General features: G+C 41.3%; 1 protein-coding gene across 2 annotated transcripts in view; it reads left to right on the top strand.

Annotated features, from left to right (window-relative positions):
• The window catches only part of bco2a (beta-carotene oxygenase 2a), a 37449-nt gene extending 15476 nt beyond the window's left edge, over positions 1 to 21973 (top strand). Inside the window, exons 1-12 of one of the 2 annotated variants that reach the window (XM_023816288.2) lie at positions 1783 to 1938; positions 8884 to 9082; positions 11654 to 11865; positions 12325 to 12440; positions 13229 to 13331; positions 14239 to 14367; positions 15735 to 15895; positions 16490 to 16657; positions 16857 to 16994; positions 17822 to 18004; positions 18274 to 18384; positions 20676 to 21973. In XM_023816288.2, the coding sequence (XP_023672056.1) occupies positions 1929 to 1938; positions 8884 to 9082; positions 11654 to 11865; positions 12325 to 12440; positions 13229 to 13331; positions 14239 to 14367; positions 15735 to 15895; positions 16490 to 16657; positions 16857 to 16994; positions 17822 to 18004; positions 18274 to 18384; positions 20676 to 20813 (1668 nt within the window). In that variant the 5' untranslated portion in view covers positions 1783 to 1928 and the 3' untranslated portion in view covers positions 20814 to 21973. Of the gene's footprint in view, positions 1 to 1782; positions 1939 to 8883; positions 9083 to 11653; positions 11866 to 12324; positions 12441 to 13228; positions 13332 to 14238; positions 14368 to 15734; positions 15896 to 16489; positions 16658 to 16856; positions 16995 to 17821; positions 18005 to 18273; positions 18385 to 20675 lie in introns of those variants that run through there. The other variant, XM_023816287.2, reaches the window with a different exon arrangement.
• The last annotated feature ends 912 nt before the right edge of the window (positions 21974 to 22885 follow it).

The following is a 22885-nucleotide window of genomic DNA, read 5'->3' as shown; positions in this document are numbered from 1 at the left end:
ACCGTGTCTTACCCTGGAAACAAGTTCCATCCATTAATTCAAAGGTACTCTCTAGCTGAAAGGTGTGATCCATCTTTTCAAACGTTGACTGTTCCTGTGTATAGCCAAAGAAAACAGAAAATGACATAACCATCAACTGCTAGAAATCACTTTATGATTCAGTGATTTTGAGATACATAAAATTTCTTAACACTAAAGATTGCAGATTAAATATTAAGGCGAAGACTATAGATTGCAGTACGTTGCGCGAGTATGTATGATTTGCGTTGATTGGATCTTTAACATTAAATCTGTGTTCGGCGCTAAATTCGTTTTGTTCTGACTTGAAGAGCACGTATAAGAACATTCAGTTTTAATAAAAACATCTTAGGCAGGAAGATACCTTAAGTAAAGTCACGTTTCTGTTAACATAGTAGCGTGCTTCTTTCGACATCACGCCTCTCGGCTTTGTAAAGTCGTAAAGAGTTTAATCATTTATAATAACAATTCGAGATACTATTCAAAATGCAGCATCCAACGCAACTGAACGTGAAACCCCGACCAAACACCGGATTGGCGATTTGTTGAAAATGGTTCGCTTAATAACACCTGTATTAAGATCGCAAGGACCGTGCAGCAGAGATGGATAAGTGATAGGTAAATTTTTGTTGCATGTTGTCATTCCTGCGATTCTGGGAAGCGACGTGCAAAAATAAGATACAAAAATACTTACTTATTTATCTAACAATAAAAAGTCGTCCACTGGCACTTCTCCTCGCGTCTCGTTTTCTCTTTTCGGGAAAACCCGGTGAATTGGAGCTGAGCATCTTAGACAAGGGCAGATATAAGAAAAACCCCGCCCACGTGCCCGTGACAGGCGGTGCCACAGTTTTTCCCTTTGACTTAAAACTGAACGACTTCAGTACAACCAGACTAACATTTCCGTGTCATAACGAGTGATTTCAAGAAGGTGTCAGGTTCTCACTTCTCGGCATATGGACTCGATTAGGCTACTGTAACAAACCGCAAATGATGACATAATGCAAAGTTTTTTCACAAATGCCCACTGGGTGGCAGTGTTCTAGTCACCGTTACAGGCAACTCATTGCCTAATAGCATCATTCTACATGTCTTTTCTGTTGTGGGGGGAAACTAGAGCCGGTATGGGGTTCGAACCCTGAACACTGGAAAAAGTAATAAAACGTTTCCCAAACTTCCCTGAGCTAAAAGATCACCAGAAGCAAATGACACAAGGCTAATCTTGCCCCAAAATACATAGGTTGGCACTTTTAATACGTTATGTTCAGACAGTAAAATGTAACATACAGACAAGTGTAGCTGGACACACATTTTAAAATGCCTACCTATCTGAAGCCTAGTTCATGCTTCACTTTTCTGTGTGCTGTTATGGTCCGTGCGCAGACTCTTGTGTACCTTCTGCATTACATCTGTCCGTGGATGCAGACGGTTGGGCTTGGCGCACATATACAGCAAAGATATTCCCCCTGACCAGCAGAGGGCAGTAGGGATGGGTGATACCACTGATTTTCTTTTTGATCCAATTCGATCCAGTACAAAGATCCTGATATTCAGTGTCAGCCCAACCCTGACAAAAATAATTGGCAAGTGGGGGGTCCCAGCAAATCGATCGTTTTGTTTTCATACTCAGTAGTGTCTGTGTCCCTGGAAGTCTTCCCCTTTCTCCCCCCTCGTGGGGGCCCCTGCCTGGAAGTACTTCATGGCTCGAGGGGTGTAATACGATGCAGGTTTACTGGCTTGACAAGGTTTCTTGAGGCTGACTTCCCCGGTTCACATACAGTAGCTCAGTTATAAATGGGATCCAGGCTGGTGTGAGTGCAGGCTTTCAGCTTAAACTCAGCGTACAATGTTCCTGCGCAGTATGGAAAACTGTGGAATTTGATTTTGGCGTTTTCCAAACGTGGATAAGTATGGAAATAGGTAAGACAGTATTATTTTGGCATTTCCAGACTATTTTGACAAATTGGTGTACTATGTATTCTAAAAAAAAATCTGAATTAAGTTATTAATAGAATAGCATATTTTTACTGCAGTTGTACAGGTTTAACAGAACTCTTGATGTTTTTGATGAAATCATCAATGTAAGTTGATCCTCAGTGCACAGAGAGCACTTTGAAGAGCAGCGTCCCAAACCAAGGAATGTGGGAGTGCCTGTGGGGGACACGGTTGATTAATTTCCACCAAAATATATCGATGTAGGCAACCTGGCTGCCACATCCCAACCACGCTCACATTGGAGAAATGCAAGTGTTCACCTGCCTGGTTTGGCAGTCCTGAATTTTGTAACTTGCTGGCTAAAGATCCCAGATGTGAGTGGAAAGCAAAATGAAAAGTATTAATGAAGCCGTTCGACATTTCGAAAGTGGGCGAGTCGTTAGCCACATAGCAGGGCAGAAGCATTGCCGTCTAGTGGCAAGGTCAAGATAGCTAATTGATCAGGGCAGCATTTTCTGAGCGGGCTTCACCAAAAACTTACGTATAAGCTAACTAAAGCTATTCGGGAAGGGCGATACTCTGAATTTCTTTGCAATCCGACACAAATGAAATTAAATGTTTTTATGGTGCTGGCCCCTTGACGGTCCCTTGACGGCCCCTTGACGGTCCCTTGATGGCCCCTGGCCAGCAGCAGAATAAATTTGCCATTGGAGGCGGTGACATGGGTGTCTGACGATTAAGTTTGTTGGATGTTGGAGTTAATCAGGGGACTGGCACCTTTTTCCACTGTTCCTTCTTTAAATCCTTTTTAGATTTGCACATTCAAAATGTGGGTACAGCATATGAAATGAAGTGTAAGAGTTTGTGTGTAATTTGGCTGGCCACATCAGGGCAATTCCAGCATTATGGCAGTGACATTTACACTCATATTGGTTAACAAAATGCCTCAGCATGGACAAGCTGAGCATTAAGTCAGTTTCCATATTTGACATGTAATCCCTTGGGTTGAGTACAGACAAATTGTCAGTGTGTGACGTCCTATGGAAACCCCTGAGCATTTGATGTGCCCTGTAACTGTGGTGAAGCCAGTTGAGTTGCTGGGTTTAACACCCACACCAGGTGCCAGTGGGTAAACACACATACAACATGATGTAATAGATACAATTGTTATGGTTTTCACTTTCTCTCACTTATCTGAAAAGTCAGTGACAGCCCTCCCCTTCCTTCTTCCATTGTCCCCCTCATTTTTCCATTTCCCTACCCATGAAAATAATCTGCAATTGCCACCAAACCAAATACCTTCTACGAATGCTGTGCAATCTGTCTGTATTTTAATCGCTTTCTTGCACATCATGTATTTTTTATGAAATTTAAGAATTTTACATCTTTCTTTGTACCTTTTATAACACTCGTTCCTTAATACACATAGTTGTAATTAATTACATTCCAAAAATATGAAAGAGCATTTATTTTTTTCATAAGGAAACAACAACTCTTGCATATAAGAACAGTCCCAGGGTACTAGTGGTGGACAAAATGACGCTTCATGAACCGTTTGCTGTTTTTTTGACTTAGATAGTGGTCTTGGTTTGCTTTAGGGCAGGGGTGTCAAACTCCAGCCCTGGGGGGGGGCGGTACCCTGTGTAGCTTAGCTCTTTCCCTGTTCCACCACAAATGATTCAGCTCAGGGGCTGTTTGGTAATTCACACAAGGAGTTGAATCAGGTGTGTTAAATGAGGGGAAACCCAAAAATGTGCAGGGCTCCGCCCCCCAGGACTGCAGTTTGACACTCTTGCTTTAGGGCATGCTTTGTGTCCTTTTTTTGGGGTCAGAAAATATAACAAATGGTTCATGAAGTATCACTTTGTCCATCAATACAAAGCTCTATATTTTATAACTGTATACATCTTGTACATTTATAACATAGAAGTGCTGATCAAGTGTGAAACTCCATAATTTTCCAAGTAATATCTTTTCATTTCGCACTTTCTGCACTGAATTTTCTTTGGTTACCATAACGCAAGCTGGTTCGGTCTCTGTCCTCCTAAATACCACTGGCTACCTGGATTAATGGTACACCTGAAACTTTTCAATCTTTAGAAACTTTTACTTTTAGCATGCTTGACGTACCTGGCAAATAAAGAACTTCTGAGTCTGATCTTGCAGTTGTCTTGCAAGCTCAAACATCCTATGACCTTTTTTGAAGAGCCCACCCAGCCTTATTCTACCCTGAAGTGGCACCAGAACCCTCCCCATAACTGACCCAAATAAGCCGCTAGAAGAGGCCCACTGGTAACTAATGGTAACTGAACAAAAATACAAATTTGGATTTGCTCTTATTTAGTTTCCAAAAAAAATAATTCAGGATTTTTTTAGGTAGATGCACAGATGGTGTGTTTTTCAAATTTGAATAAAAATGTAAGTTAATTTTTTGGAGAAAAAAAAAAGTATTGATAATCCATCTACTGCAGTGATGTGGCATATCAACATGTTGATTAAGCAGCATCATCACTGCAGAGGTGTTCCTGATTATGAGGTTAGTGAAAGGGCAGTCTATAATGTAGTTTGTGTTGGGCGACACAATGCCTCAAGTTTTGTGGGACTGTGTCACTGGCATGCTCTGTTGCCGGAGTCATGATTGTCCACCTCTCTAAGAAAAGCTGCCTCCAACACCACTGTAGAGCTTTGGACTGGACCTCCAAGTGGCTTCACCCACTGAGCAACTTTGGCTCTGGATCAGTGCATCCGGTAGTGTGTTCCAGCTCCCACCAATATCAGATGACTTCCGCAAGGTCAGCTCTGATATGTGTAGAGCTGCTACACACCGGATACAAATGTGGGAATTCCTTCCCACCCTCACCTTGTCTGTTGGTGTGTATCGATTTTGGTGGTCAGATTTCTGTATATTAATTTCTTTTTTTTTTAAAAAAACTAAAAAAACTCCTTGCAATAGTTGTTGCATGTGTATGTGATTGTTCACTATGAATTCAATCTTAAAAACTCAATGTCATCATTACAAGTTAAATAATTAAACTGAAGGTTCGTCATTCACTGGACTCATATGACAGCATTGTTTTTGTGCTTTTACTCTTTCTTGGAAGTGATCTTTGCAGGGTTTCCGGTTGTCACACATCTGGCGTGACTCATACTTTCAGACTCTCATGCAAGAAATATAACAGCAAATCTATATTATTCTGTATTAGCTACATCAAAAGCATTGGGGTAGTTTGCAAATGCTACAGACTATTTACAAGGGAGTACAACTGTTACATAGATGTAAATGTGTGTGTAGGCTTGTTTCGCTTTGGAAATCTCACGCCAGCCAGATGACCAACTTGGCAACCCTGTGTTTGACACAGTGGTTTAGGTTGCTGCGAATGTGACTGGAAGGTGCTGATTCAAGTCCTGTGGTCAGTGTAGCGGTTTCCCTTCTGAGCAAGGCCCTTAATTCTGTAAGGCCATGGGCCTCACAGGATTCTGCAATCCTGGAACCTCATTTATCAAACTGGGGGCACTTTCACACAGTAACAGATACCATCATTTTTGGTTCAGTACTCTCCTTTTTCCATTGACTTCCAGACAATTACCAGTGTAGACTCCGCAACATTCTCCATATTTTTTGTTGTTCCAACCTACTGTGCTTTCGCTCGATTAACAAAAAAAACTTTTATACAGCCGAATCCAATCACAAATGATTTAATCTCCGCCAAAAAACCAAGTGACAGACTGTACCAAAGGTTGTGATTGATATTTTAGGGCCTGCTTTGATCTTGTGTGTGTGTCCTGGAGAACTGCTGATCTTGTCAGCGTGTGAGCACAATTTACTTACGCTCTTAAAGAGATACTACTGAATTTGCCAGACCAACTGGGGTACTTTTTTGGTACTTCAATCGGTACTTTGGGATGGGACTTTAAAACACTTTCTCTGTCGATTGGCTGAAAAAAATCATAGACACCAAGGTAATTTTAATTTCATTTTTTTAAATTAGAGTATGTTTTAATATGCCTACTTTTTTTCTTTTCAGTTTTGTTTCTGTTTAATTTTATAGGTTTTTGACACTTTTTATTTCACTTTGTGTTTTTACTGAGCTTCATAATTTTAGTTTTAATTTTGGTTTTCAGAAAGAAGCCCTCAGTAACACCAACCGAGAGGGAGTCTTTTAAACTCAGAATTATAAGTGAAAATAGACACCACAGATATTTGTTACTACTTACTCGTTTCTACTCATTTTTTTTCCCCATTTAGTTGTGTATTCTGTAAATGTGCAATACCTGTAAATACCTGTAAATGTGCAATACCTGAACGAGCCTGAGATCCTGCCCAGCTGCCACCCCCAAATAACCACAAGTGGTCAAACAAATGAACTGCTTGCTGGTATATTGCGCAATTGAATACTTACTGGTTGCAAAGGCTGATGATAGTGACTGTAAATTTTTTTTTAAAAAGAAGGATGTGAGGTAGAAGCACAACAGAGTGATCTATCTGGGGACTTAATAATAATGCTGGTTACACCTTAGTACAATAATTTACCTTGATCATTTAATGTCCCATTTCCACTGATGCCCTCAGATTACGGGTTGTCAGCTGGCTGCTTCGGTACTGAGCTGTCGGCTGTCTGCTTCTGATCTGGGCTCATACCCGGGCTCTCAGCAGATGATTAGTGCAAGTGGTTATGAAAAGTGACTTAGTGTTTGTGCCATGGATAAAATGAGATAGCAGCTTGTGATGAGGGAATGTAAACAAACATTCAATAGCAGGTACCGGTGAGTAAATAAAAAGCAGACAAGTAATATTGTACTGAATTGTATTGAATTAGAACCTAATGACATAAATGCTGAAAAAGGTGAAAAAGATCACCTACAGAACGGGGGAGAGTTATACAGTACGCTCTTATTGCCACAGGTAGAAAGGATTTCCTGTGGTGTTTGGTTCTGCATTTGCAGGCTACGAGTCTTTTGCTGTGTGTGCTCTGGTGACCCATCATGGAGGCGTGCATGGGGTGAGAGGGGTTGTCCATGATACTGAGAAGCTTTCTCAGCATTCTCCTCTCAGACACCTCCGCCAGGTTCTCCAGTCTGACACACAGGGCAGAATGATAGCACCCGTAAACTACACAAAACATGGGCATTTTTTCAGACGGCAGATTCTCACTACTATTCCACTTCCTGCCATCCATCTAAATTTCGCGCCTTGGCGACGTAGCAAGAAGACGTCACGTGAAAGCGACCTATTGCCGATCCTGGCTGTCACGTGACTTAGCGGCGCCAGGCAACCGAACAGGCTGGCGCGCGCGTGCACACACACACACTACAATATTTATAATAAAGTATTATAATAGTGGGTCGCTGAGCTATCATCGCAATAATTAAATAGCAGAGATAGTTGAGGGGTTTAATCACCAGATTGCGCTTATTACACCCGTACTACTACAACCCACACACTCGCACTGCCCACCGTGCTCGTCGCCCCGTTTACTCCTCATACACATGCGCACGCACACATACACACACACTACGTACAACAATAAACATTAACCACTATACATGAGATAAGACACAGCACGTTTATAATCACATAAACGATTACTGAGAAGTTATAACTATTTAGAAGCCGGCATTAGTCCAACATGCCGCGCTGCCCGCCGGTACCTCCGCGCTACAGAATTTATTTACTCATAAACCTTGCCCATATTCTGTCCTAGGTTTTAACTAATTAATAAAAAAAAATCACAAAAACACTTAAAGGTAATGAAAATTAATTCAGCTTTAGCAAGTTGATGATGCATCCACCCAGCCCCGGCGCCAGCGGAAAACAAGTTGGGGGTAATTGAAATCAGAGAGGGGGCGGCGATTTAACTATCAAAATATGCACACTGTACGATTGTTAGTTCTACATGACAATAACTGTTTGATCGCACACACAAACACGCTACTGTTTAACAAACCCTAAACGTACGTTCCAAACACCATAGCACAGCAGCGATGTTTAACATTAAACATAAAGCAAGTGGGCGCATATATCTCGATCAAGCCAACACACCAAAACATTTAAAAATTAAACCATACCTCAATAGCGTTTTTCGAAACTGTACTATAAGCCCAGACAAGCTCTTCATTCTGTCTCAAAGTGTAATCAAAGACAGAAAAAGTCCACTTCCCGCTTGATCTCGGTTATCAACCGAATCGATGGATCCCCTCAATGGCAATTCGTTTGAGGCAAGGAATTCAATAATGTCTACAATGGCAGAGACATACAGGCGGTTTCGAGAGAGCTGATCGGAATTAACCAGAGTTGAAATCTCACTGCCTGTAGGACATGGCAACTGTCTCTCTTTACAAGAAGTCACGCATGTTTGACGTTCTTTACTATTGGCATATCTGTTAATCCCTTTTGCCGTGTCCTTAGCATATATTTCCAGTTGCATGTATGTAAAACGTAGACCTTATTTTTTAGATAACTATAGTGGTCTAACTTATATATTAGTCTTTTAAAATGAATATATATATATTTAAAAAAAAAAAAAAAGTTCAGTTAGGGCTTATTTTAACAGAGGGGGCGGTATTATCCCTCTGAGGGGGCGATTCCCCCTTACGACCCCCGTGGCGCCGGGCCTGCATCCACTGGTACCTTATTTACTAAAAAATATCAGTATCGTATAGGCGATACTTTCCCCTGTATTTACTTGGTATCGCACATCACTACCTCCTGTGGTTCCCGGGCAAGATGTAAGACTGCAGCTACGCCTCTCTAGCACGATGGTTGGCAGATGGAGCCGCGCGACGTCATCGGAAGATATGATTTGCTACCAGACAATTAAGGATCGTCCCCTGTTAACAAAACGAGCGCACAGCGCACGCACCATGAGTGCAGGTGCGGTCAGTGCGTGTAACATCTTATACAGCTATTACTCAGATTTATTTTGCTCATAGGTGCCAGCACACGGGCCATGGCGACCGAGGAGAAGAACCGTTGGCGGGCAAAGGGCCTCCCGTGCATTGCACCGCTAGTGAGCTCGGTGAATGAGACGACGGTGCCAATCACTACAGAGATCCACGGACACGTTCCTGCCTGGCTCAGTGGCAGTCTCTATCGGAACGGCCCTGGAAAATTCGAGTTTGGGACACAGACGTGAGTCTGGGGGGGGGCAGTCTAACCGACCTGCACTGAGATATTAGCTGAGTCTCCGGCTGGCCAAAACTGCTGGCCTGCAGGCACTCATTCATTTTCATTAATCATTCTTTAATTCGTTTTTAAATGCATGGCTGCCTTTGTGGAGTGCATCAAAACGTTTAATGCACAGCTTGTAGTACACTTACCAGCTTTTACTGCATATTGCATACTGCTTTCATATCCCTCAAACAGGCTTGCACTATGTGTGTGGTTATAGAAAATAAAAAAAAAAACCTTCAGATTCAAGGATTCGGCAATGCTGCGGTATAAACGTTTTTTTTAACTCACTTTGCAGCTCTGTGTTTAAAAATATATAATGCACAGCTTATCGTGCATTAACACTTATCTCATGTCCGCAGTGTCAGCTCTGGTATCAGATTATATGATGTGAGGCTGCAGTCATCTTTCTTAAAATCTTAAGCACAGATTGCAGGTGGATCATAGACGGCACCAGAAACTATAATCACCCAGTATATCTAAAACTAAATATGTTTAAAACTCAGAAAATTTCCCCTACTGCAGTAGTTCTCAACCTTTTTTGCCCCATAACCCAATATACCATGCCAGCTCAGTCGCGACCCTGTGTCAAGTAGGGGTGCACCGATCGATCGGCCTCGATCACGTTAATTTGAGGGGATCAGAAATCGACCATATTCCCATGAGATCCACCGATCTTAGTTATATGCTTTTAACTCTTTGGGGTCGAGTATGTCGTCGACGACATCGCGTACTTTTCGCGTACTTTTCGCGTCTATTTCAGTTTATAAATATCTCGCTGAAATCTTAATGTATAATCATGAAAAAAACGCTGGCTAAATCCGTAATCTGTCTTCTTTTCAAAACGTCCATTGTCGGAAGTATTAAAGTTTTTTTAATTAGGTTAAATCGGCAAAAAAGTAAACCATGTCATCTTACTTTGTTTTACCTGCATCGGGGGCGTGTAGTACCGCTCTCACCCGAAGATCGCTATTCACATTCTAAATAGCCGCATTAGCGCGTATTCAAATCGCATTCGCATGGTAATTTGATTAACAGCGCAACGGTGAAACGCGATCCAGATACATCCCCTTCAGCGCCATAAAAGGGGGTTGGGGACGTGGCCAGGTGACAATGGCTCATTCATACACATGAAAGTTGCTACATATTCAATGAAAGGAGCCAGAAATAGTTACATGAGTTAGGTTTTTCTTATTTATTTATCCAAATTAATGTTGCATCTACACCATTTAGTCATCTTCATGTAGCCAAGACTTTGGTGATCAGATATCTGGGATCAAAACAAACTGCCAGCATTGCTTACTATGTACTTTTATAATGTTTCTGCAAGTGTTCCAAACTGCATTTTGCAATGTCTATACTTTGATGTCAAATTTCAAACTTAACAAAAATCTGACATATTTACAATATATATTAAAATAAAGATGAGTGTAATGGCAAAACAAATATATAAGAAATAATTTATTTGCCATGAATTAAGTGTGATGAAATGTGTGATCATGCCCCAGTCAGTGAAAGTGTGTTTCCTACCCCTAGGCCCCAGAGGGTTAAATCAGCCTTTTCTCCCATTCCCGAGAGAGGTGCAGTGCAGGCTGCCTCCCTCCCTATTTTTTGGACAAGTGTGTCATAACAGCTATATATATATATATTTTTTACAAAATTAGAGAAATTAAAGTCTGGAAGAAAAAATATGATTTTGTAGTTCAAACAGCAATGCTCATTTATATGTTCATTTATATTTGAGGACACTACCACATGTTTTGTGAGTATTCATATCAATTTACTCAATAAAAATGGAAACATTGAAGTAACTGTCTTTTAGTTATGAAAGAAACAAGATCGGCAAAAAAATATCGAGATCGGCAGGTAAGGTTGCCTAAGGATCGGTGATCGTTGATCGGCCAGAAAACTGCAATCGGTGCACCCCTAGTGTCAAGTATAGGGGTCTGTTTCACAAAGCAGGATTTCTTGCTCAGCCAGATAACTTGCCAGATTTAAGGTAGTCTGGGCTAAAAAGACCTTGTTTTCATCAACTTACATTTAGCCCAGACTACCTTAAATCTGGCAAGTTATCTGGATAAGCAAGTAATCCTGCTTTGTGAAACAGGCCCTAGGTCTAAATTAACGCTATGATCAAGTGCGCAGTGCACTCTGCAGTTTACACCAATCAATGCCTATCGCACAAAACTGATTGGATGTACCAGTGACTTTAAGCATCTGTGGTTTGGCTCCTTGGATTGGTTGAAAGTTCACCAGTTTTGTACTAAGCAGTTCTAAACCCAAGGCGCAAATATATAGGTTAATTCTAGGATTGGGGCTGGGAAATCTGATCATGGGTCAGCATAGGCTTACAACCCTTTCAGAACTTGGAGTGACCCATGAGCTGAGAATTACTGCCCTAGTGCCACAAACTAAAGCACTGATGATTATCATCGAGTCTGTCACTCAACGTGCCTCTGTAAGTTTTACTTGTAAGTAGGCAAGCCAAAGGCAAAGTGCACCAGATATATTATAATCCTTTCTGCTCCCCAGTTATAACCACTGGTTCGATGGCATGGCCCTGCTTCACAAGTTCAAGATCAAGGGCAATCAGGTGACCTATAAGAGCCACTTCCTGCGTAGCGACAGCTACAAGGCCAACAGCGAGCACAACCGGATCACAGCGTCAGAGTTCGGCACGCTGGCCATGCCTGACCCCTGCAAGAACTTTTTCCAGCGCTTCCTGACGCGCTTTGTCATGCCGAGTGAGTTGGCAAACCGCAAGAAAGGCACCCGATCGCAGGTGGGACAAAATGAGTCTCCCCGAGTGTGTCATCAGGTCAGCTTAGCTTGGCAAGAAGTCATCATTCATTTAATCCAACATAATTCATATACACAGATGTGAGTCAACGTACAAGATATCCTGTAAGGCACAGTGTTTTTCAACCCAGTTATCGGAGACCCCCAGACAGTCCACGTTTTTGCTCCCAGTTCCCAGTAGGGAGCAAAAATGTAGACGGTCTGGCTGGGAGGGAGCAAAAATGTGTACTGTCTGGGGGTCCTTGAGGAGCAGGTTAAGAATCACTGGCTTACACAACCCGATAACAATTCTTCAGTAATGGCTGATAGCAGTCGGGGGAGGGGGGTAATTCAACATAAGCAAAACTCGCATAAGCAAAACGAATCCAAGTAAATGCTAATTCTTAATTTTTCATGCCCTGCAGAGCCCACTGACAATGCCAGTGTGCACTTTGTCAAGTACAAGGGTGATTACTACGTTAGCACTGAGACCAACTTAATGCACCGGGTGGACCTCGAGACCTTGATGTCAAAGGAGAAGGTACTCACTGTGTTGTGGTGGGTGTGGCTCATCCTATCCTGCTTCTGTTCTGTAAGGCTTAAGAGCAGTGAACATGGAAGCGGTCCGTGATCAGTATTCCACTAGGCTGCAGAACAGAGTTTTGCAGTGGTTGGTTATTTTCCAGAAAGTAACAATATATCTTCTTTTCTTCTTTTACAGCTCCTCACGTTTGCTTTTGTTTGCATCTAAAAAACAGTTAAACTTGTGAAATCGCTGATCAACCGCCCGTCTCCCCCACACAGTCTTATCTGCCTGTGACATTTTTTTGTAGTGGTGTGGTTGTTGGAGGTGTGAGGCCAGAGTTCTGAGACCTGGGTCTGAATCTCTGCCACGGCTCCATGTGTGTGGAGTTTGCATGCTCTCCCCCGTGCCATCATGGGGTTTCCTCCCACAGTCCAAAAACATGCTGAGGTTAATTGGAGTTTCCAAATTGCCCATAGGTGTGTGGGTGTGAGTGAATGGTGTGTGAGTGTGAGTGCGCCCTGCGATGGGTTGGTGCCCCATCCTGGGTTATTCCCTGCCTTGTGCCTGTAGCCTCTGGGATAGGATCCGGTCCCCCTGTGACCCTGAATAGGATAAGCGATTATAGAAAATGGATGCGATGCATGCATGCATGCATGAACCAGTTTGTAGACATAAATTACTCCTAACTACTGTAAATTACTCCTAATTGGATTTTAGAGGGAAGCTGAAATTGCATGGTGTCCCAGTCAGATGTTAATCTGTATCAAATCAGGATAATGTTTCTGTTTGCCTCCCACTTACAGGTAGACTGGAGTAAGTTCATCGCAGTAAATGGCGCCACAGCCCATCCTCACTATGACCCCGATGGCACTGCGTACAACATGGGCAACTCCTACACCAAAAAAGGTTAACTTCCTGTTTTGCTATCACTTTTCAGTCTGGGCCATGTAGCCCTTAGCACTTATGGTTAGGAATTCTAAAAGCAGAAGTTATTTGTGGTTCTGCGTTGGAACAATAGCCCTGTTATTTCTAGCAGTGAAGTCATTATTGGTTTTCTCTGCAGAATTTCAACCTTTTGATTTTTCAGAAAAGGCCCCCTGTAATCTTGACGGAATTGATGGGTCATTTTAGTGTCCACGCCTACAGCAGCAGGCAGGTGGAATGCCAGGCAGCGTATTCTGACCCTCCTGTCTCCTCCCCCCATGTGGTCACAACTGATGCTCGTTGCTTGTATAGAAGTTCCCTCTTGTTCCGTCTTCGTCTGTCCAATCATTGACGTCGTTCCTCCCGTTGCCTGTGCCCTGCCTTTCGCTAACCTTCTCGTTTTAACCTCCCCTGGTCCCGTTTTGTTTCTCTGTTCCTTTTTCCAAAGACCCCCTTTTGTTTGCCGTGCACCTGCTGCCGAGTTGCTCCTTTCCGGAACGTGACAAAGGTTTATTACCAAGAAAACTGAAACTATCGGAAGACATTGTTGTAAACTGAAATAAGAAAAAAAGATATACAAATTTGTATCTTTCTTTCTTGATGGAAATCATTTGAGGAAACATAATCCAGTTATGACCCTTAGATGGTACAATACTTTGGGCCCATTTTGTGGAATACTATAGAAATAGCAAACTACATCGCGACATTTGACAGACATTAATTACTTACTTTATTAATCCAGAAGGACGCATTTTAGTACATTTAGCAGAAGTTATTCTCTCTCTGTGGTGGAGTCTGGTGTTAATTCACTGCAAGTCAGGCTACCATCTAACTGCACCACATGTAGAATTTAATGTTGTTTTCAAACTGTGCTTGGGCCTGGTTTCAGGTGCCTTTTACAACATCATCCGTGTGCCTCCTGAGAAAACGGGACCGGAGGACTCCCTGCAGGAAGCCAAAGTAGTGTGCTCCATCCCTTCAGCAAACAAGAACAAGCCCTCTTATTACCATAGCTTTGGTGAGCTTTCATTAAATTAAGCCAATGAATTTGGGGGAAAGTAAGTTTCTCGTATGACAGACACTAGCAGCAAATGGGCACCGTGCAATTTATTACATTTATGTACAAGCTGATTGATATAATTAATAAGGTAGCATTCAGCAATGTTATGACTTTTCCTTGACAATAATGTCTCAAATGCAAAATGTCACAGTTTATTGTTGAAAAAAATAGGCTTTGCAAGACAACTATTACTATGCAAAAGCCAAAGGAAATGATGTTTAAATGATCTTCATGTTGGTGGGAAAACTATGATGTCTGTCAAAGTGTGTTAGCTTAAGCATTTCAAAAACTCCTAAATTTCCTAAGGGCACCCCAGTGATAAATATACACTTGTTACCCAGATAAATGACTTTAAACATTTCCTTTGACTGCTTAAGTCTTTTGCACAGTATTGTAAATTGTATGAAGGAGCTCCTTCTCCTGGGGTGATTTTAATTTGAAGTGTTCTTTCATGTAAGTCATACAGTTGTGCTGGGCCCATTTATAGTTTATCTAATACTGTCCCAGCCCACCCACTCCAAGTGACCTTTACTGATTAAGTCTGTGAGCAGTCCTCTTTTTACATTTCTGTTGAACATGATACGAGGCAATAAAAAAATAAAAACATGTAACATTAGTAGGGGTGTAACGATATTACAAACCGAACCGAAATATCGCGATACACGAACCACGATACGTATCGCGAAACTCTCGTGGCGTACCGCGGTACTCTCACGCCCCCTGCTGCCCATTGTTGAGGTTGACGTCACTTGTCTCTAACTAATTTAACCAATTTAAACACATCTTTATTTTATCACATTTGATTAAATTGTATTAGTAATGATGAGCTTTTGTTCTAAATTTTGTTCTAAATATTATATTCTAAAGTTAGTATTAGAATTGTTTTTTTCTGACTAGTCTATATTGGAGGTATTTATTTAATTTTTGTTGTTTACTCAGGTATCCTGACTGTACTAAAAATGTGATGGCAAAGTTAATAAAGAAAAAGTTTAGTTGTTCTTGTTATTAAGTGAATCTATTGTTTCTTAGCATTGCTGTTAAGATGACATCAACCCAAACCCACAGCAAACAGAAACCGAACGGAACCGAACGGAACCGAGGCTCCAAAACCGTGAACCGAACCGAATCGTGCCTTTGGTGTATCGTGTATCGTTACACCCCTAAACATTAGTCGAACAGTAAGTCTAAATGCCAAGGGCACGGTATGCACAGTGCATGCAGGCACAGCGATGCGGCCGCCTGTTGATTGTCCCTTACTGACGCTGTGTCGGTGCATTCATGAGTTCAGCAGTCGTAGGACAATGACCTGGCCTGTGTCCTTGCAGCAATGTCCGAGAACTATGTGGTGTTCATTGAACAGCCCTTAAAGCTGGACCTCCTTCAGATTCTGACGGGAAAGCTGCGGGGGAGGGCACTGAATACGTGCATCTACTGGGACCCCCATCAGGAAACGGTCTTGCATGTTGTCAACAAACATACAGGCAAGGTGGGGTTTTTACGCACCATGTTGAGTCTTGCCTTCATGTACTGTCAAGGGTCATTGGCCAGCTGACCCTATCTGTAGGTAAAAATTGAAAATTGGCCCGGGTTATATTTAATTAGTCACAATTGTTTTATTTTGAGACCAAATAAAAAATGAAAATGCCCTGCAAAACTATATTTTTCAGGCTTTATTTTGGTACCTAGTTTAATAGGTTTATTGTAGGCTTCTATGAGAAAATCGAGGGTGTAATTCACCGATATTTTAGCTGAAGAATGTTGAAGAATCATTTAATTTCAATGGATAATTTTGGTGCAGTTTCTGAAAAAGATAAGGGCAAGGCATAGGTTGACAAAAAATGAATGCAATTATTCTTTATGAAATGAGAACATTTATATTGCAATTGCATAAAAGTTGCCTATGTTAAAAACCACCAGCATGAAGTACTTTGGAAAGATTCTGTAGCTCTGGCTAAACTAAGAATGGCTGCTTAGTCTATGTCCCAGCACAATGCTGCTCCTTCCACATGTAACCCTGCTGTCCTTTTGGTATTTCGCCCAGGCTCTAGTGTGAATGCAGACTTTGTGCTCTCTTCCGCAGCCAAGTGCAGTGAAGTACCAGGCCAGGCCGCTGTCTTTCTTTCACCAGATCAACGCCTTTGAGGAGGATGGCTTCCTAATGGTGGACCTCTGCTGTTTGGACGATGGCAGAGTGATGAACAACTTCCTGATCCAGAATTTGCGCAAATCCGGGGAAGCCTTAGACGAGGTTGGCACGAACACACACACACACACACAATGCAGATGCTCATGGAAAGACAGAGAAGGTTCTTATACCTGACACACATACACAAGCAGACTTGGGTTCCTGCATTTCCTAACTAGTTTTGTCTGCCATCTTATCTGTATTGTCATTCCTAGAATCCAAAAACTCCATATTAGACAATGCTGCTGACTTCCGTTCACAGGTGTACAACGAGATGTGCTTTGCCTTTCCACGGCGGTTTGTCCTGCCTCTCCATGTAGATGAGAACACGCCCTATGGCCAAAATTTAAACACTCGTCACTGCAGCCTAGCCACAGCTATGAAGATGTCAAAAGATGTGGTAAGTTGGGGCTTGTTCACCCACAATACATCTTGGGACCTTCAGTGATCCTTCAACATGGAATACAGTGGCCACATGGTAAAAGATCAGAAGAATCCCGTGAATCAAGACTAATCTAGTGGTACTTTGACTGGTCACAGAGGACCTGAGTGTATGCTAGCTTGTTGCAATGAGCTTTTTAATGAAGTGTTGTTTGGACTCTTATGACATTATAACCTAGAAGACACTTATCCTTTAGGAAGAGCATAGGACACATTTTTGTTTGTTTGTTTGTGGCCAGGAAACAATTGTGATACTTCCCAGTTTGCTTGGTATAAACCTACCAGTCAGATAATTATTGAAGGCCATTTAACTAGCGGAAAACTCGAGCAATTTGAGGATAATTTTGTACTCGGCCAGCCTGTACGGAAGGCTCTGAGAAACACTGTGGGGACACGCCTCCGGAATACAGGATTGCGCCATAATATATGCTCCCCCCCGCCCCCCCCCCGTTTCCTCATGGATTGCAAACACGCAGCACCCTATCTCATGTGTCCCCTTACTAATGTCCTGTGCTTTTAGGTATAGGCTCCATTGTGACTTTGCATTGGATGAGCTGTTATGGGAAAATTGATCAAATTTTGAACTGTATACTTATCTTTTGAAAACAACATTTCTTACTACTTAAAACATACCTCCAAAGGATGAGAGATACCAGAATAAATTATGCCTAGTATTGAATGTATTGGTCATTGCTAGTCACCAAACATCTAGAGGCGTACGAGTTTGAGAACTGTTGCGTCAAACAGCATTACTTTGGACTGCTCAGTAACCCTCTTGCTCGACAGGTGTTCTGTACCCATGAGGATCTCCATGGTGATGACCTCCGGGAGTACGGTGGTCTGGAGTTCCCCCAGATCAACTATGCCAGATATAATACGCGTCCATACCGCTACTTTTACGCCTGTGGTTTCAGACACCTGGTGGGGGATTCCCTTATCAAAATGGACCTGCAAGGAAAAAAGTTCAAGGTTAGAGCAGTTCAGGTGTTACGTGGCAGTTCACAAGGGGGTCGTCCCCTGCCTGTGATTAAGTGTTACGTGAATTTGATTTTCCATTTTAAAGTAAACGTTGCTTTTATGCAGCTCATTATACCGCAGTTGGGAGTGTGTCTGCAATTATGGCCGTAATGATGTCAGTGAATGGAGATAGCAATATGACACTATAGCTTGCTGATAGGGTCCTATGTGGACAGCTGTGATACTATGCCTCCGCTGACATTGTCCCCGGACGGTACCAGGTGTGGTACCAGCCAGATTTCTACCCCTCAGAACCCATCTTTGTACCATCACCTGGGGCTGTCGACGAGGATGATGGTGTGATACTGTCTGTGGTCATCACTCCCATACAGGTAAGAGACCAGCTTTAACAGCCGATACTTCAGTCTCACAACGTTGTTTATTACGTGTTTAGCGCAGACATTTCAAAATGCCGTACTGGGAGCTTTTCGTGCTCTCATATGTGTGTTTGTATACAGATATTCGCAAGCATTCACTATGCAACATGTGTATATATAGTTCTTTTTGGCACCCTGTCTTAATTTTAGTTTTAGTCTAGTCTTTGTGTCAAGCTGTCATTTTAGTTATTATTAGTCTTAGTCACGTCCATACTCATTTTAGTCTAGTCAAGTTTCAGTCGACTAAAAGTCGACTTTTAGTCATATTTTAGTCAGAATTATCCACGACTATTTTAGTCTAGTTTTAGTCAATGAAAATTGTATTTTAGTCTCTTTATTTTAGTGATGCAATTCTATTTTACCTAGTCAATATAGTACAAGTACCTAGTAGAATAGACAAAAACAAAATTTTCTTTTAGTCAAACGCATTTCACAATTAAAACAAGGTTCTTTTTATTATATTATTGTTACCTTATAGATTCAAGAATACTCCACATCTAGCACAGGAATAGATACAATGTCAGGACAGATGCAGCATCTGGAAAATCTAACTGTTGTAAATATTAAGTAGCATAAATCCTTGCTATTAGGTCTATTTTGCCCTCAATGACTGAAACTATTGGTTGTAATTTGGCTGTTTATTTTCAGCTACAATTGTTTAACAGAAAAAATAGGCCTCACAAGACCATAAGGGATGCCAATCAAAATGCATCATGCTCTGAATCATTCACGAACATCCTTTCCACAAGAACATTATTTCACAATTAGCAGGTATTTACATGAGCTGTAGCCAGAGCGTATACTGTACCTCTATGTGGATGGTAACTAGCCTGGCAAGCCAGACCCACGCACAATGTTCCGAAAAACACTCTTTTAATGTTTCAAACACTACCCCTTTAGACATGTATCTAGTCACGCAGTAATGAAAGTTTAGATCGCCTCAAGACAACTGGGCTGTCGTTCTCAGTTTGCTGCTTAGCTTTAGCTTGCTAAGATGCCTACATAGCTTCAAAGTGTTACCTTTACCCACGTGTTCTTATCAAGCATCTTATCAGAAAGATGTTTTGTACACATCGCCAAGTGTCCATGCTTATGAAATATAATTTTCTCCAAAACGCCTAAAGCTAGCAGGATAATATCTATTGCTAACGATAACATGTTAACCACAGTTGGCATGAGCTTTCTAAATAGAAAGTAACATTACATTAATGTCTTACCTCTTTGTCATTGTGGAATGCCTTGAGATGTCTTTTAAGGTTTGTGGTGTTTTTTCCCGATATTTTGTGGTTGCATTTCTCCACCATCTGTGCGCCCGAATGGGAGACACAGGAAACAGAAATACTGCATAATAATAACGCGATTAAACGAGAGGAAATATCGTCTCGTCTCGTTTCCGTCAACGAAAATGAAGACATTTTAGTATAGTTTTTATTTTGTAAGCCAAATTTAGTCTAGTTTTTATTCGTCAACAATATTACACAATATATTTCGTTATAGTTATCGTCACATGACCAGCATTTACGTTGCGTCTCGTCTCCGTCACGTCAAAAAGGTTCGTTGACGAAGATAATTCGTCAAAAATTTCGTTGATGAAAACAACACTACATGTATATAAACAACTAAATTCGGCATAATACCCAACTTGTCTCTTTCTTGTCATTGTTGACACCAGATCGACATGCATAATGTTCAACCGTTCATATGATGACTCCAGTTTACTGGTAAAATCCTGTAGTGCACCATGGAATTTCAGATCTGGTTGCAGACCTTCAACCGCCATCCCATATATCACATAAATGTTTAACCATAATGGCCAATAGTGATAATTGAGGTTTACTGTCCAATTAACTGAGCTCTTGGCCGCAGTGAAGACCCACAAACCACTGTGGCCCTTACATGCCATGATTAAACATAGCTCAGGTGTTGACTTACAAAGTCCATTAAGTGTTCGGTCCGGTTCCCAGGCCACCAGAGGGCTGCTTCTGGCTTTCTGATTATTCGCAAGATTAGCAGCATAGATATAACATTGACGTGCTGATCTCTCTCTTAACAGCTTGCGATGCGCCGTCTCACTGAACATTTTTCCCTGCTATTTATTTGCTCAACCCTATAGAAAAACCCTTAAACATCCAAATGATACCACAATGGAGACAGGAGTGATTCATCCCAGCCAACGGTGGTTATAATCACATTTTAATGTTTTTTTTTTTCCCTTCTTTCTTTCTTACATTTTCTTACTGTTCCAGGGCAAGAATACATTCCTTCTAATCCTGGATGCCAGAACATTTGAGGAGCTGGGCCGGGCTGAGGTGCCGGTGCAGATTCCGTATGGCTTCCACGGGGTGTACGAGTCCGAAGTGCTCATCCCCCAGGGTCAAGCCTGAAACGCTACACAGGAGACTGACTATGCAGTAAAGAAGCAGCCAATCCAAAGCTCTATAACAGGGTTCTTCAACTCTGGACCTCGATTCCAGATCCAGGCCGTGTTTTCAGTTCTCCCAGGTAGTTGTTTAATAATTACTGATTTTGATTGGTCAGAGGCTTCATACCTGACTGACCGGTAAAGGAAGGCTGGAAAACCAGCAGTGCTCGGACCTCGAGGACCGTGAGTTGAATAACCCTGCTCTATAATGAATATATCACCTCTGTCATTAACACTAATTCTCAGATAATTATTACCAAATAATTATATTTATAATTAGTTTTTAACTAACTTTAACTTTGTATTTTAAAATCTGAAAGGGGACTTAGAACATGCAAGTGCTGTCCTGAAGATTTCGGTAACAATATCTTTTCTGAAAGCAGTTTTTTGGTTCTCGTAGGAAGTTACTGTGGATAGAGGTAAACTTTGATGCTTTTGCATTGACTCTATCACTATTATTAATATTAAAATAATGAATAAGACATTTTTATTTTTAAATGTATTTTATTATATAATAATAATTACTGTTACTGTCTATCATTGTCTAAATGTATTTTTACTGTCTAAATATATGTATTCAGCTAGTGTAAACATGCAGGATGCTATCACAGCGAATGCTGAAGACTGAAGCATTACCCTTTGTTTCCGCTGAGAGACATGCCGCGTGACTCATTTCCCAGCGCGTACAAGTTATCTTAGGTTGGTGTTCACGGTTCGACTTCTGAGATTCATATCGAGTTCTAGGTAAAAAATAAAAAATCCTAACTGGTTTGTTCGACTTTTAAGAAATTCGAATTCTAATGAGTTCGAGAACCGAGGTACCACTGTATTTCCATTTGGTACAGGAGTTGATTTTGTTTTGCTGGTTATGGCCATTTCTGTTGTGCTATATGCATAAGCTGTTTAGAAAGATGCCCTTATAATCCTGAGAATATTAAGTATGTTTCATGAAATGTAATGAAGCGGTCAGGGAAAACCGTAAATGACGCATTTCTGTACACCACCAACTCATACCGTCCGTGATTACTCGGTGCTGTTGACGCCTCTGGTGAGGATGTATGTAATTAACCTACCAGCAGGCGCAGAAGAATAACATCTGAAAATAAACTGCTAAAAACAGGGTGTTCTGTGTTTCTGATTTTATTAAATATGAGGAACAGCATGACATTGCAATTCAGAAGCGAATGTGGCGGTATTATAGTCGTGCCACTTAATGCTTTGCACTTTCCGCATTTGCCAGTAGATGTCACTAAGAAATTATTACTAGGTACTGTCCAGTTTATGGGCCTTAATCTTGCTGGAATTTCTCTAAAATGTAATGTTTTCTGACTTTTGTCTTTTTCTTTCTATGTTCATTCTCGTCGTCACGCGGTTTTCCTTCAGCTTCTCTAATCATGTCTTTTTATATGCATTGAGTCAATTCATACGACGTCCAATATAAGTCCAAATTAGGTTATCTTCACCTATAACCTAACGGATTCTTCTGATTATCTCCAGTCGTGCGTAAATGCGCAAAACTAAACATAAACAAACACGAATTGCGCGATCAGTGCTTTTGAGGTTAGGAGAATCATTAGGAAGACATAAGGAAATAAAACAAAGTAAGACAAAAAACCAGCAAAAAGTTATATTTTGTCTGACTCACGGACATGCCGTTTTTGCTACTTCGCGTACTCGCTCATGAAGCGTGACAAGCTACTGTTTATGATAGGATAATTATCATGTGAAAATCGTTTTTAAAAAACATTGCTGTTCGCTGTTTTTTCTTCATTAGGAATAATGTTTTCAGCTTAATAACAATGGACATATTTATTTGGCAAACGTTCGTACTCAGGGCCAGTACATGCCCATGTGCCCAGTAACAACAACAACAATAATATCGTTAAAGAAAATGCCCAATAAAATGTCTTTCATACAAGAATAAAGACGTAGGACTGTAAGAAAATTTATTTAAATTAAAGATCTAGGGTTGTTAAGGTATTGGCGTTAATAATAAACATTATTTTTTGATCGCGAGAATAGTGTTAGCAATAT

This window comes from Paramormyrops kingsleyae, chromosome 18 (assembly GCF_048594095.1).
Source record: "Paramormyrops kingsleyae isolate MSU_618 chromosome 18, PKINGS_0.4, whole genome shotgun sequence".
Classification (NCBI taxonomy): Eukaryota; Metazoa; Chordata; class Actinopteri; order Osteoglossiformes; family Mormyridae; genus Paramormyrops; species Paramormyrops kingsleyae.
The sequence above is the reverse complement of the archived record's forward strand: the minus strand, read 5'-3'. Positions and strand labels throughout refer to the sequence as shown.